The sequence below is a fragment of the Nasonia vitripennis genome, chromosome 2, assembly GCF_009193385.2.
Source record: "Nasonia vitripennis strain AsymCx chromosome 2, Nvit_psr_1.1, whole genome shotgun sequence".
In the NCBI taxonomy this organism is placed as follows: Eukaryota; Metazoa; Arthropoda; class Insecta; order Hymenoptera; family Pteromalidae; genus Nasonia; species Nasonia vitripennis.
The window spans coordinates 13,181,607-13,194,909 of record NC_045758.1 but is presented as its reverse complement, the minus strand read 5'-3'; the positions used below and the strand labels follow the sequence as shown (position 1 = coordinate 13,194,909).

The 13,303-nt window shown below is 39.7% G+C and overlaps 2 protein-coding genes across 9 annotated transcripts in view; one reads left to right on the top strand and one right to left on the bottom strand.

Annotated features, from left to right (window-relative positions):
• Positions 1-5,699, top strand: part of LOC100122293 (formin-binding protein 1-like) — a 36,532-nt gene extending 30,833 nt beyond the window's left edge. Inside the window, exons 7-11 of one of the 8 annotated variants that reach the window (XM_031922778.2) lie at positions 1,170-1,196; positions 1,665-1,972; positions 2,222-2,413; positions 2,662-2,798; positions 2,881-5,699. In XM_031922778.2, coding sequence (XP_031778638.1) covers positions 1,170-1,196; positions 1,665-1,972; positions 2,222-2,413; positions 2,662-2,798; positions 2,881-3,038 — 822 coding nt within the window. In that variant the 3' untranslated portion in view covers positions 3,039-5,699. Of the gene's footprint in view, positions 1-1,166; positions 1,197-1,664; positions 1,973-2,221; positions 2,414-2,661; positions 2,799-2,880 lie in introns of all 8 variants that reach the window. The other 7 variants (XM_031922779.2, XM_031922777.2, XM_032597683.1 and 4 more) reach the window with 7 other exon arrangements.
• Positions 5,700-6,096: 397 nt separating this feature from the next.
• LOC116416098 (leucine-rich repeat-containing protein 40) lies at positions 6,097-13,303 on the bottom strand. Its single transcript, XM_031922783.2, has 4 exons — positions 12,597-13,303; positions 8,394-8,537; positions 8,156-8,323; positions 6,097-8,069 (listed from the first exon to the last, which is right to left on the bottom strand). Exons 1-4 carry the CDS (start codon positions 12,757-12,759, stop codon positions 7,903-7,905), a joined length of 642 nt encoding a protein of 213 aa, XP_031778643.1. The 5' UTR covers positions 12,760-13,303; the 3' UTR covers positions 6,097-7,902.

Here is a 13,303-nt window from a genome sequence, read left to right as displayed (position 1 = left end):
AAAAATGCGCAATGTTGTAAGAAGAAAAGTTGACCGATTGATTGGCTCGTTATTACAGTTCATGAGAAAGGCGTCAATTATTGTTATTTTTCTATTTAAGCTTTATAATGAGCAATTTGCACTAATTTGCTGCATGCTTGACTCTGTGTATACTCTCTCTTTCTATATATTGCGACCTAATCGCAGTACTGTAAAGTTAATTTTAAGTACTAATATGTAAGGGGTGTTAACTTATTGGTGAAATACTTTTTCAATTATTTTTCACAAAAAATGTATGCGCACGTGTTTGCAGTATGAACCTAATTTTACGGGTGATTGAAAAAGTATTCGAGGTGTAATCAGTTTGAGTAACCCATTATCGTAAAATAGCTTGCTTATTTTGCACACTAATGGACTAACTCTAAAGGTACGAGTGAAAAACCTGTTATCCCCATTAGGTAACTAAACTAACACCAACTCGTATATATGTACATAATTATATTGATTCGCCCAATAGAACAAAGACTGAGAAATTACTGTTTTTCTAAAATTTTGAAGTACTTTCACGTATTACATAAATAGTTGCTCAGTATATTCGCGAAACCCTATTATATCTCCAATATTATTTTTATGACCATATTTATAATAAATTGCTTTTAATTTGATTTGATTCGGTCTGCCTGTGGTCTGTCTTGCTTGCAATCAACCACGTGGTGTGACTTTGGATTTTCTCGATCCAACATAGTAAGTATTTAGAAAAGTGCCTGTCGATCTGCTGTGTGGTTTTCATTGTATTGTCATCAATTTGCACCTCTGGCATGTCTATAGGTTTTGCAAACGTTTGAGTCGTTTTTGTCTGGCCCCAAAAATTCGAAATCTGTCTTTTTTTTTCAAAAATATCTGATCGAACGTTCAATTAAATCATACGTTCACTACTAGCCTAATCTAGTTTCTGTTTAAATTAATTCCATGTTCATACAGATTCACTAAATATTGGCTTGATATTGTATGATTTAATGAACTAGAATGTCTTCAAATGTAGTCCATCGATATTGATCTATCGCGTGGGCGACTTGAAATAATGTGATTTCATGCTACTCTACTATTATATAAGAATTTAATGTTATGAGAAAAATACCCATTCGCTGAATGACACGCTTTTGTGATTTGTTTCATGCAAACGACAGAAGTTGATCGAGGTGTGCATAGCTTTGAAGGTCTGTTCTCTACAATATGCCTTGTTCCTACCCCTGTATAATCGCGTATTTATTTTACGATTTTTTATTGTTTACAAACTATAGCTTTTAACTAACGGGTTACTTTCATTTCCAAGGATTTGTTTCTTTCTATTGCATAAATAAGTGACGGGTTTAACATAGAAACTGTCGAAATTCTAAAAGAGATAAAGAATAAACATTCACGACGTCACTTATTTATTCAATTTTAAACAACTTATTCAAAGTGTTCAACAATCCAACAAATAATAAAAACTCTATTATCTGCTTTCCACTTCTAAGTGACAATAATGCTAATTGGCTTTTGGAAAAACATATTTACATGCATTAACGCTTGATTGCTTTTTTTTTATATTCTCAGCTTCTTACTCTGAAAAATTTTGTTTTTTTTTTCCTGCATAATAGGACAGCACATTCAAGCTCCTCACTAACTCATACATAAAATTCCAGAACAATGTGCCCGGTTACGGTGACGGTGCGAAGGAGGACTTTAGCGACTTACCACCAAATCAGCGCAAAAAGCGGCTGCAGCAAAAGATCGACGACATCCAAGCAAAAATTCAGCAGGAGACGGCAGCACGAGACGGCCTCATGAAGATGAAAGGTGTCTACGAGCAGAATCCTGCTCTGGGTGACCCCATGACCATAGAAAGCCAACTGAACCAGTCGAGTCACAAGCTCGACAAACTTGGCGCGGAATTGATCAAGTTCCAAGGGTACTTGGACGAGGCGATCAAGGCGGGTGTCAATTTATCAAGGTGAATTGATGCGATTATATGTGTCTCGCCGCGAATGTAGAAATGTGTTACTTAGTAGAAATCGAATACCAGTTCACTTCTGTACACTATTTAGTAATTTACTTGTTATTCTTGGATGTGTCTTTATCTATCAATGCATGCGATGGTATTCAAGATAAATATAAATACTAGCAGTTTGCTTTCTAATGAATCTCGAATACTTTGCCGTTATTGCGAATAAACTTGTACTGATTCTTTTACGTTTTCTAGTCCAAGTCAATTACAAAGAAAGCCGACGACGAATGGTTCAGCAACAAGACCGTTGAGTTCGAGAAGATCGAGTCATTCCGGTGGTGAAGAAAGTCTTTCAAGATCCGCGTCAGATTCCAGTGTCAGCAATGCTAATGCTAATCAGGCGATGAACAAAAAGAGTACGCCCGGTACGCCGCAACCAACGCACGGGTAAGATCTAAGTTTTTCGATTAATTTCTCATTATTTCGTTCACTTTTGAGTTTCCATTAAATGTTGATTTAAGCCTTATTCAAGATTTTTTTTGATGAATTTTTATTTAAAATTTTTGAGAGTAACTTAATATTCACAATGTTCTACAGCCTAGCGTCATTATCAAGAGAATTAGGAACAATAGTTTGTTGTAAATTAGGTTAGGAATTTTGTATCGACTCTTTTGTTTTACAATACTCATGCACAGTTCCACGAATAGCCCGGAGTCTGGTCTTGGAGCTTCAAGGACGTCGCTGCCTGGCAGTGGTGGAGAGGAATATTACGTCGATGAAGTAGACGCTCAGCCACCGCTTGGAACTTGCAAGGCGCTCTATCCCTTCGATGGTGAGTTTACTCGAAAAATTGCGTTCTTTATATCGATGATTTGAACACCTTTGTTCTAAATGAATATTTTTCGTTCTTGTAGCTACTAGTGAAGGATCTATACCTATGTACGATGGCGAAGAACTTTACATGATAGAATTAGATCAAGGTGACGGATGGACGAGAGTTCGTCGAATTTCGCAACCTATCGAGGGCTTCGTACCTACATCATATATAGAATGTCACTTATATAATACATAGTCACAACACTAAGCTTGCTTACGAAAAAAAAATATTATGCAAAGTGGTGAAGAGGTCTAAAGAGATTATCATCGTTGGAGATTATATTGTTAGTTGAATCGAAACAAACATATCTCTGATTGTTTTGAGATATAGAAGTTGAGAAAAAGAAGATATCAAACTGCAATGAGAGCTTTAATCGAGTTGATACAGAAGAAGAATGCTAATCGATGAAACAGGATATACTATGCAGTCGTATCGACTCTTTGGACTCCGACAAAAGAGTTTCTTTTTGCTGCACGATCGATTCACCGCTCTACTCGTCCGTCATAGGCGAGACTGAAGAACAAAGGCATCCATTTTTGTGATCTTTTTATTTTTAATGTCGATCAAATCCCGTGCAATTCCCCTGCGTGTAATTATAAGAAACAATGCTAACACAACCATAGAATGGTCTCTTATTGAAAGAGCACGGCAACATCGCAACAAGCATATTCTATTTTTGTTCTGCAATATACTTCAAGTTATGAGCGATTCCAGTGTCGAAAGTAATCTTATTACCTCTGTGTAATAATCTTCAAGTATGCGAAAAATAGTATGAACACATTTTATCAAATATATTTCAATCAAACGAATTGTGCCGAGAGACTGAATCAGCAGCCAAATCCATCTGTTTACTGGCTGAGATTTTGTCAGTGGAGTAGATAAGCCCCATATTAGTGCAAAAAGAGGTACTTTATATGTACATAATATAAACGAATCATTCTTTCGGCATGAGGGAGCCTACGATAAATCGCTCAAATGTCGCTTAGAAGATGAGAAAAACATTGTCCGATTGTGAGTTTCAAAGAACTGAAATTAGAATCCGTGTAAATATATATATTGTCGGCGTATATCGAAAGAAAGACAAATGCAAGCGTGAAAGTGCCAGAATCGGAGTCTCGCACGAATTATGAGTTCTCCAGGTATGTCGGTCGTCACGTAATACTCCCCTTATTTTGTTATTTTTTTTTTAATTTAATATTACAATTATGGCACGATTTCCTTAGAGCATAGCACAATGCTAGTCAAAGCAGATAAGTGTCAAGATTTTAATTGTTAGATTTGCTAGGGTTTAGATTGTACATGCAAAGTTTTGAAACAGTGACTAGTTCCATATAAACTGGTGAAATTATGCAGGGTAAAACTAAGTTTTGACAAATAAATAGAAATCTAACTGTAATATTTTATTTTGCACTCAAATTTTTATGATTTTGTTGAAATGTGTTAAAAAGAAAACTAGTTGCGAATAGAATTATCTGACAATTTTTCCATTTCAGTTATATTTTTATTTATTGAAATTATAACTGCCATTAGACACAGATCAGACTGTGAAGGAGAGTATGAAAGGCGCATGAAAAGCTATAATTTGAACAATAAAGAAAGTTTTAATAGCAAGTAAATACTTCATATATTATGTACTATAAATCTTATCGTCTTTATGATACTGCTGTTACGAAAAGAGAACATAAGTTACATTTTTGTATTATCAATTTAAAAGTAAACTAATTTCTTTGATTTAAAATGATATTATTTAATTATATGTTGAATTGACTAGAATTATGAATGAAAATTTTATATCAACTTGTACACAGAAATTTTTTTTGGATGAAGTAACTCGTATTTTCGTGGGAAACATGTCTAGATACGTCCTAGATCCGATCGCGGAGTAACTAAAATTGCATACATGTGTAACTCGCATATATTAAATGTATATGTATATGTATATATATATATGTTATGTTCGATCGTTAAAGCATAGCTTTCTGTAATCGAAAACAGATTCAGTAAAACGCATTAGAGAACAAGCAATTATAATATATTTGCTAATGCTGATTTCCTCTAGATGCAAATCTTTCTTGTTTATTTTATCGTTTGTTTATCTACGTTGTATTTTACGTAAACGTACGAGCTGCACTTAAGCGGTTCCTTAAACTTTGGATTTAAACATGAATATATAAATATATTTTAAGACTTTTGTAATTTATTGTCAATCGAGAGGGTGCGACGTCCAATTTCAGTGGTGATGTTTGCAATCCGCGATATGCTAATGACGAATTATCAAGAAGTGAGAGAGTAGAGTCGGCCGAATAAGCGCAATGCAGCGTATACCGGCCGTCGTTCGACATTTTCATTATGTCGTTTCTTTGTATATTTTGTGATTTTTTTTACTAGCGATCGCTGCGAACGTTGTAGATAATTAACTCGGCGACTCATAATTTTAATTATTATGAATGAATTTATTAATAATGAAAAAGTATAGGTACTAAAGCCAATATAACTCATTTATATACTGCAAATAAGCAAGTACGTGAGTCGTGTGACTTTATTGCCCTTCCTCGACCTACTTATCTATAAGCTTATACGAACGATTCTGAAATTTGAAAAATTACGAAACTGCTTCAAATCTATAGTATTGCAGCCTGAAATTGTGTTAATATTTTTTACATTTGACTATCTTGGATACTTTTTACAAGATATTTTTTCGTCGTTTTACAAAAATCGAGTTGGATAAGTCGAGCCTTTATTCTTTTTCAGCACTTTATCTTTCCTCGTCAATTTTTCTAATAACTGTACAAAGCTTATTAATTTCATTGTGTATAATAAATGAAGGTTGTGAGCTTTACCACAATCAAAATGATATTATTGTCTACAGTCTACATTACCTATTGTCTACATTCTCCTTTGGGTCCATGAACATTATTTTTCGCATGCGGTTACTGCGAATTTTGTAAAACCCGAAGCATTTTTAGAATCCGCAATTAAATTGCAAACTGAATTGAATACTTACCATCGCTGAATTTATATCACCAAAGAAAATTTAGCGACTCTTGCAATAAAGCAATAACGGGCTTCCATCTATCTTCATTTCCATCATGAGTCATTTCGCCATGAAGAAAATTGAGCTGAACAAGTCGAACCTTAATTTTTTTAGCGTTTTTCTTTTCCTGTTAATTTTCTAAAAAAATGTTAAAAGCTTATTAATTTTCTTGTGTATAATAAATAAAGGTTGTGAGCTTTAGCACAATCAAAATACTAATTCTGTTCTCATAAAGTGTATTACGTCCAGTGGACAATTGACTAGATCGAAAATACAGTGTGTTACATTGTAAACGCACAAAAATACATAGATAGAAAATTTCTTATACGATTTCTCGAATAGAGTCAGCGCACGTAGCATCACTGTCGAAAAGTCGAAAAGTACCGCTAGCTCGTAGCACACACTGATCTATATCTGTCTGTACATGGTAATTAATAACTTTATATAAGTATGTTACTGCAAAGTCACCGGCGGCCGAATGGCCGCAGGACGGACCGTGATAAAGTTTTATTGGCAGTCATGTTATTTTTAATAAACAAACACAATATGCGATGATTATCAATCAGTAGCGCATCTTGTGAAATACAAAAAGAAGACTAACAAATCTTAACTTAAAAACTATCATTCACGATTTGCTTTGAATGTGTTACATTAAAATACTCGTGATTCAATCGAATGGTAATATGAGTTTGATAACGGCCAAAATTATTAGTGTGTAGGTACTCATTCTTTATCGAAGTTATCGCATGAATATTGTATAAACTTTTTATTTTCTGCATTCAATTTTTTGATTGTCAAAGCATGAAGATTATTAATAGTATTATCGAGTTTTTGCTCATAAAACAAACGTTTGTCATATAGAATGAATCACAGAAAAGGTCTAGAAAATTGACCGTTAACAACTTGTCGCTAATTTTGTTCTTTTTACAATGTCGTCTTTCGTCATGGATATATCACGACTCAGAGTCCAGTCGAAAGTATGTTGCCGAATATATTTTAAGTACGCAGGCATCGAAACATCAATCATTGAACAATTCTGGGTGCGATAATGAACAATTTAATCGAAAATCATTGTTCTCTACCATTTTATATAAGCTAAGAAGTTTTATATAAGCTCAAAAGCAGCGAAGTGAATACGAAAATATTTGTAAAAATATCGTTATGATTCACGTATTTACAATTAGTAAAATTAATTACAAACTTTAGTAAATATATATGTATATATGTATATATGTATATATATATGTGTGTGTGTGTGTGTGTGTGTGTATTTGTTAACAATGAATATTTTACATGTTTCGCGCGATGCGTATATTCAATTCACATTGAAAATAATGCGAATTGAAATGCAAGTATTATTATCACAATAATGCATAATTTTCTCTTTGAAATTCATAAACGTTCACTACAGAAGCTCGCCTCATTGATCCCGTACTCAGCGGAGTACGAAATTATGAAGCAGTCGTTTGTACAATAATGCAAAGGTAGCGCAACAATTTTTACGTTACTAGACGTAATGATAGTTATATCTTTATATTATTTGAGCATGTGGACTTATTCGACGCATGCATTATCGCACCCGCGTCGAACGAATTTCTCTGTTGGAGATGTAACGAGTATTCAGAGGATCTTCGCTAACGCTTTTCGCAACGCGCGTTATATATACTCTTGAGGTTAATTCTCTTTCTTTCTTCTATACAGTATAGCTGACACTTGTCTCGGAAATTTGTTTCGGAGCAATTATATCCCTGAAATGTCCAGTGCACGGTGCCCAAACCACACCCCAGCGCGCGATACGAACAGCCTGCGCGGCGCAGTCTCTTTCGTTAATAATAAACGCTATATAAATTAAAAATCATACTGTACAAAAAGACAAAAAATGTATGTACGAGGAGGGACTGATCGCGTCCCTCCTCCCTTACTAGAGCGTATACATTAACTACCGTCTTCCGCAAAGTCTTGAGTATTATAATCGTAGGTGTGTTTTTGTGATGAGGATCTTAGGTGCGAGCTGTAGCGCGTAGTTCAAACGCTGAGATCCTCCCATTCCTCGCGCTGTCGTGGAGACAACTCGATCTTCAATCGCATCGAGAGATTTTGCAGGTGATCGTGGGTTCGCGAGGGTAGTGGGTTGTCTCTTAGGTCGACCAACTCGAGCTGCGGTGCGTGCCTCAGTAGTTCGACGTCCACCTCTGTAAACATGCAGTCGAAGCGTTATAATTATTGTTCGTCGATCGTTCAAAATGTTTCGCGAGAATACGCGGTGTATTGCTTATACCTATTATAGAATTGTTGTTGGCGAGTAAGCGTTTGAGCTGAGGTATCCGGCAAGTGACCATAGGCAGGGCGATGAAGGCGTTGTGTGAAATGTCGAGCCTCTCAAGGGCTTGGAGTTCGGACAGCTCCTCCGGCAGTTTGCTCATTTGGTTGTGGCTTAGGTTCAATTCTGTCGAGAGAAATTCAATACGTATGAATGCAAATCACAGATAAAGTCAATCGTATAAGTATATACTTACCACTGATGAGCGAGAATTTGACGGCGAATTTCGGGGGTATCTTGGTGATGACGTTACCCGAGAGATCGCAGCTCTTGAGTTCCGTGTGTCGCATGAGATGATAGACGGCATCGGGCACTTGCATGAGTTGGCACTCGGACAGATCTGCGAACAATAGGAGAAAACGCTGAGTCTCTCGTGCGCTCTTTTATTCAATTTCCGCGACTCGCACATTTTGTTTTCCACTCGAAATTTTATACAGTCGCTCGCTTTGTTTCGCAAGTATTATACCGCTGCTCATACGCAGTCATTAACCCTGAAGTGAAACTTTTTACAGACTGGCGTAACTATAAATCAAGGAAAACGACGTGGCTTTTTTTCAGCATAACGTCCCATCCCGTGTATACAGACTCGCACAAACGAAATGCACTACCTAGAGAAAAGAGAGGGAAAAAGGAATCATTAATCGGAGCAAGTCAGCCGCGCACGATCCCATCTGCACGAAAGCGAACTCGACGCTTTCTCCTGCGGAAATCGCGAGCTCGCTTCCGCGCGGGATATTAAAATACGCGCGCACACGCATCGGGATTTTTGCAGACCTTATTAACGGAGCGCGCATTATAGCCGCCCCTTTTTTCCGGGTGCACTGACTTTCCTTGCGCCTCGAGACGGTACAATAAAGTTGAAGAAATCGACTTTTAGCGGCTTTTCCTGAGATACGCCATTGTTAATCCAAGGATTTTTTGCTTTTCCGCGCGCGGGCCATGCATCCGTTTCCAGATATATATATATATATATATATATATATATATATATATATATATATATATATATATATATATATATATATATATATATATATATATATATATATATATATATATATATATATATATATATATATATAATATATATATATATATATATATATATATATATATATATATATATATATATATGTGTGTGCCTGTGCCTCCTCGCAGCGCACGATAACTCTCGTGACGGCGTTCGCCATGTTGGCCCGAGACTGTAGTACTGCGAGTTCGAGACACTTCCGGGTGTTCTCTCTCTCTCTCTCTCTCTCTCTCTCTCTCTCTCTCTCTCTCTCTCAGCGGCTCTCGATTCGAAAATAGCCCGCGCGCGCTGCTGCTCTCTCTCTCTCTCTCTCTCGTTGTTAGTACAGTCGGTATCGAGAGGCGACTCGCCGACTGCTCTGCAGCGGAGCAGCCTTGACATCGATCGAGGTTGCGGCTAGCTGGATATTATATGCGCGCTATATGCATATTTCGTCTGTGACTATAACGATCATGCGCGATATGCTTCCCTTCCTCTAATTGGAGCCTAATCATTCCATCGTTGTAATTAGGAAAGTGCGCTTCAATTGCATAAGTCGAGCGATTAATTAGCTTTTTTACGTAAGCCCTCGGGCGCGCATGCACGTGCGCGTATCCAGTGCACATCCGCGGAATCGAAAGAAAAAACATTTGTCTTATACAACAATATAAGCGCGGTTGATATTAGAGGCAGATAATTCAAGTTTCTGCGCAGCGTATACTAAAACTAATGCGCGACGAAGTTAACAGGTTTGTTTGTTGATATATACACACGCGTGCTTCTACGCCGAAAGTCGAGCGCGCGCGAATATTTCTAGAAGTTCCCGCGGTTCTTGCTCAGATTGTAACTGTCGCAGCCTCTGGCGGCGTCTCGTGCGCAAAAGGCCCGATGCTGATCGCACCGCGTAATGGATATCCGATTCTGCTTATTGCACCGTCTCGAATACATATATATAACTGAAAAGGGGAGTATAATATCGAACGGCCTTTAAAACTCAAAGTGCGCCAAGCTACCTTTTAAGGCCTTAGGTCCCCATATAGGGCGCACCTGCGCACGTAAGTGCATATTGTGTTTGCGTGAGTTGCGAGAAAGAGAGGTCTGCACAAAGAGACGCTATTTTTGCGCGCTGACGAAAATTCGAGACGGCGTGAAAAAGTTGTGACGGGCTTTGGGAAAACTCCAAGCGGGCGGAACAAAGAATTGGCATCGAGAGCACGCGCTCGCGTTATTATACTCATCCGGATGTTTTTTAGGAGATTTTGTCAGAAATTCGCCGGTTTTCCCGCTTCTTACTCTTTTGCGCGTATTAAACATTGAGCGGACGCGTTGCGCAACGTGTGCCGCTCTTTTATCCGACGCTCACAATTATCGACGATCAGCCCGCCGAGTCTGCGATCTACTCGCGTTTCACTTTCGTTCGGCGCATCTTCTCTGTGTCTACATACCACATACCGGAATCGACGAGGTGCGCGTAAAACCGCGCTTATAAAACCGAGAGTTATATCTTTGTCTATCCTCGACACGCGTTTGTTTACTTTTTTATAACGATTATAACGATCTCATCGCGTTGGAGAATCATAGCAATGAATTTTTTCCTCAATGTCATACACGCGGCGCGCTGATTGGTTTTCCGTCGGCGTTTTCGATTAAAACCCGAGATACATAACGCGCGCACAGTGGTATAGGAGTCGCTAGACGCATCGCAATCGGGAAATGAAAATTGTCCTTTGTAACCTACACCTAGAGCGAATAAACGTCACGTACGCCGCATAAGAAACGAGCTCCGCAGCTGGTAATTCGCTTATGAATATTCCCGGCCTCGTCTCTTTCAGATCCCGTCGTATAAGCTCTTGCGTAATCCCGCTCTATGAATTTTTCAATCAAAATTCTGTATCGGTAAACAGATCGATTCGACTATTAACTTCCGAATCTCTCGCGCCTGCATGCATCTTCGAGCAAGGGCGACCCTTTCGCGGATGAGTCATACGCAAGAGAGGATTGAAAGCGCTGACGAGGTCCTCTTGCCCGGTATGGGCGCTGCAAGGACCATTCGCGCGTGTGTACGTTGTTGTTGTAGGTGTACAGCGTCGCGGAAGTGCACGAGAGGTATGCGCGCGAAGTGCGAACGCAGTTACTGCAGGCGAGAGGAGAGAGAGAGAGAGAAAGAGAAATTACGGCTGATTCAGTGACGTGGATCACCAATGCTGTGTGTGTGTGTGTGACGCTTGAGGCTTTTTGTTGTTGTTGGAAAGGATAGCGGGGATAGTGTGAATGATTGCGAAACTATGCCTATCAGGGTTCGTGTGTCTGGTAAGGTCGTGACGGTTACTACTGATTGCGCTTAAAATGCCAAGTATGCAATACCAATCCTTTTTTATTGTACATACGAAAAGTCACGTACGCGTTTAGGAACCCTCCTCTCAAGCTCGCGGTCTACCGACCCAGTGACATCCTCCCCTTCTCTCTCTCTCTCTCTCTCTCTCTCTCTCTCTCTCTCTCTCTCTCTCTCTCTCTCTCTCTATCAGCCGCGCGATCCCAATATAATCCCTCCCATCGCCATCAATCCCACAACCCTCAAACAGCTGCGCGGGCTTATATAAATACACTCGTATATTTAAACTCTCATCCTCTCGCGTCTATTAAATTTACAACAACCCTGCAGCGCAAGGCCCCGCGCAGCTTATTATTGATCGTATCATATCCCGAAAGATCAATCAATCGATATACAGCAATGACGACCGACTATAGGTCTCTCGGTCATCCGCGGGCGATAAATGTTACGCGGTTGCATCAGCTCGTGTCGCCGCTGTGTCTAATGATGAATTAGGCCCTCGACTCTCTGCCAAAGTGCAGTGGTGGCACGCGTTTGTCGAGGTTCGCTGACTCTCTCCTTCTCTTTCTTTCGTATGTATGCAGCTGTAAGCGCTTAGCTAAGAACAATAGCCGCCGCGATTTTTCTTTGTTTTCAGCGGAAAATTAGTTGCAGCGCATTGTCTCTATAGATAAGGAGGAAAGTAGACACCTGTTGCGAGAGCGAGAGGAGCCGATAGCTTATCGCGGAGTATAGGCGGAGAGCAGACGTTCACTGTCAATGACACGCGAATGACGCATTATTGTATTGTATTGCTTTTTCGTAAGATCGATAGGATTCGAGTCAGAAATCGCGGCGTTGTACACGTTTACACGGCGCACAGGAAATGCGCATCTCCCGTAACGGAGCTCACTTTTCACGGCCGACTTGTCCCTATCCTCTCCCGCAAAAAAAAACTAAACCCGTACACTTTTTCCACAGAGCAGTTGAACGGTTTATCCCTTTTCATCGCATCTCGAACCTCTCAACTCTTTCGACTGCGACGATATCACTTGGGTAGAATAAAAATCGCTACTAACCGAGCTGGCAGTTGTCCTGAGCTTCTTCGCATCTCGAGACGACCCTTATGATGGCCCGACCGGCCAACTGGACGCAGACGGCCATAGCGACGTTGCGCTCGCCCTGCTCCTGGGAGATCTGCTGGACTTGGTCCTCGGAGTTGTTGTACGCTGGCGGCTTCATCTTGCGGCTCTGTGCGTGTGCGTGTGCGTGTGCGATGTGTACTTTCTAAGCGTTCAAAGACCCGCTATTGCTTTCGCTCTCTCTCGACACAGCTGTGTGCAGCAGCTTTCCTTTTCAGCGTTGTATTCCCACTCCGTGTGCAGCAAAACGCTTATTATTTTCCCTCGACGCACACCGATGATGCTCTTTGTTTTGATTCGGCTGTGTACTTTGTATTTTCTTTTTATCTCTCGCTTCACGCGTGCGTCTTCGCGGTGAGTTGAATAACTTTTTTTTTTATTTTTGTTGCTTCACTCGGTGGATAAGTATATTATCAGCGAAGATTTAGATAAAGTATAACCTGTACATATATAAGAGTGTATTTAATGCGTGGGAGGAGCTGCTGGCGACCGAAACCCGCAGGCAGGAGTCGTCGCCCGTTACTGATATGCTCGAGCCAGGCCGGTGCTATTTAAGCCCTCGCACGCGGCATCGCTCCCACCCGAGATGCAACGACGATCAGCTGACTGTCTCTGTCGCTCCTGCATACAGAAGCCGCGAGTCG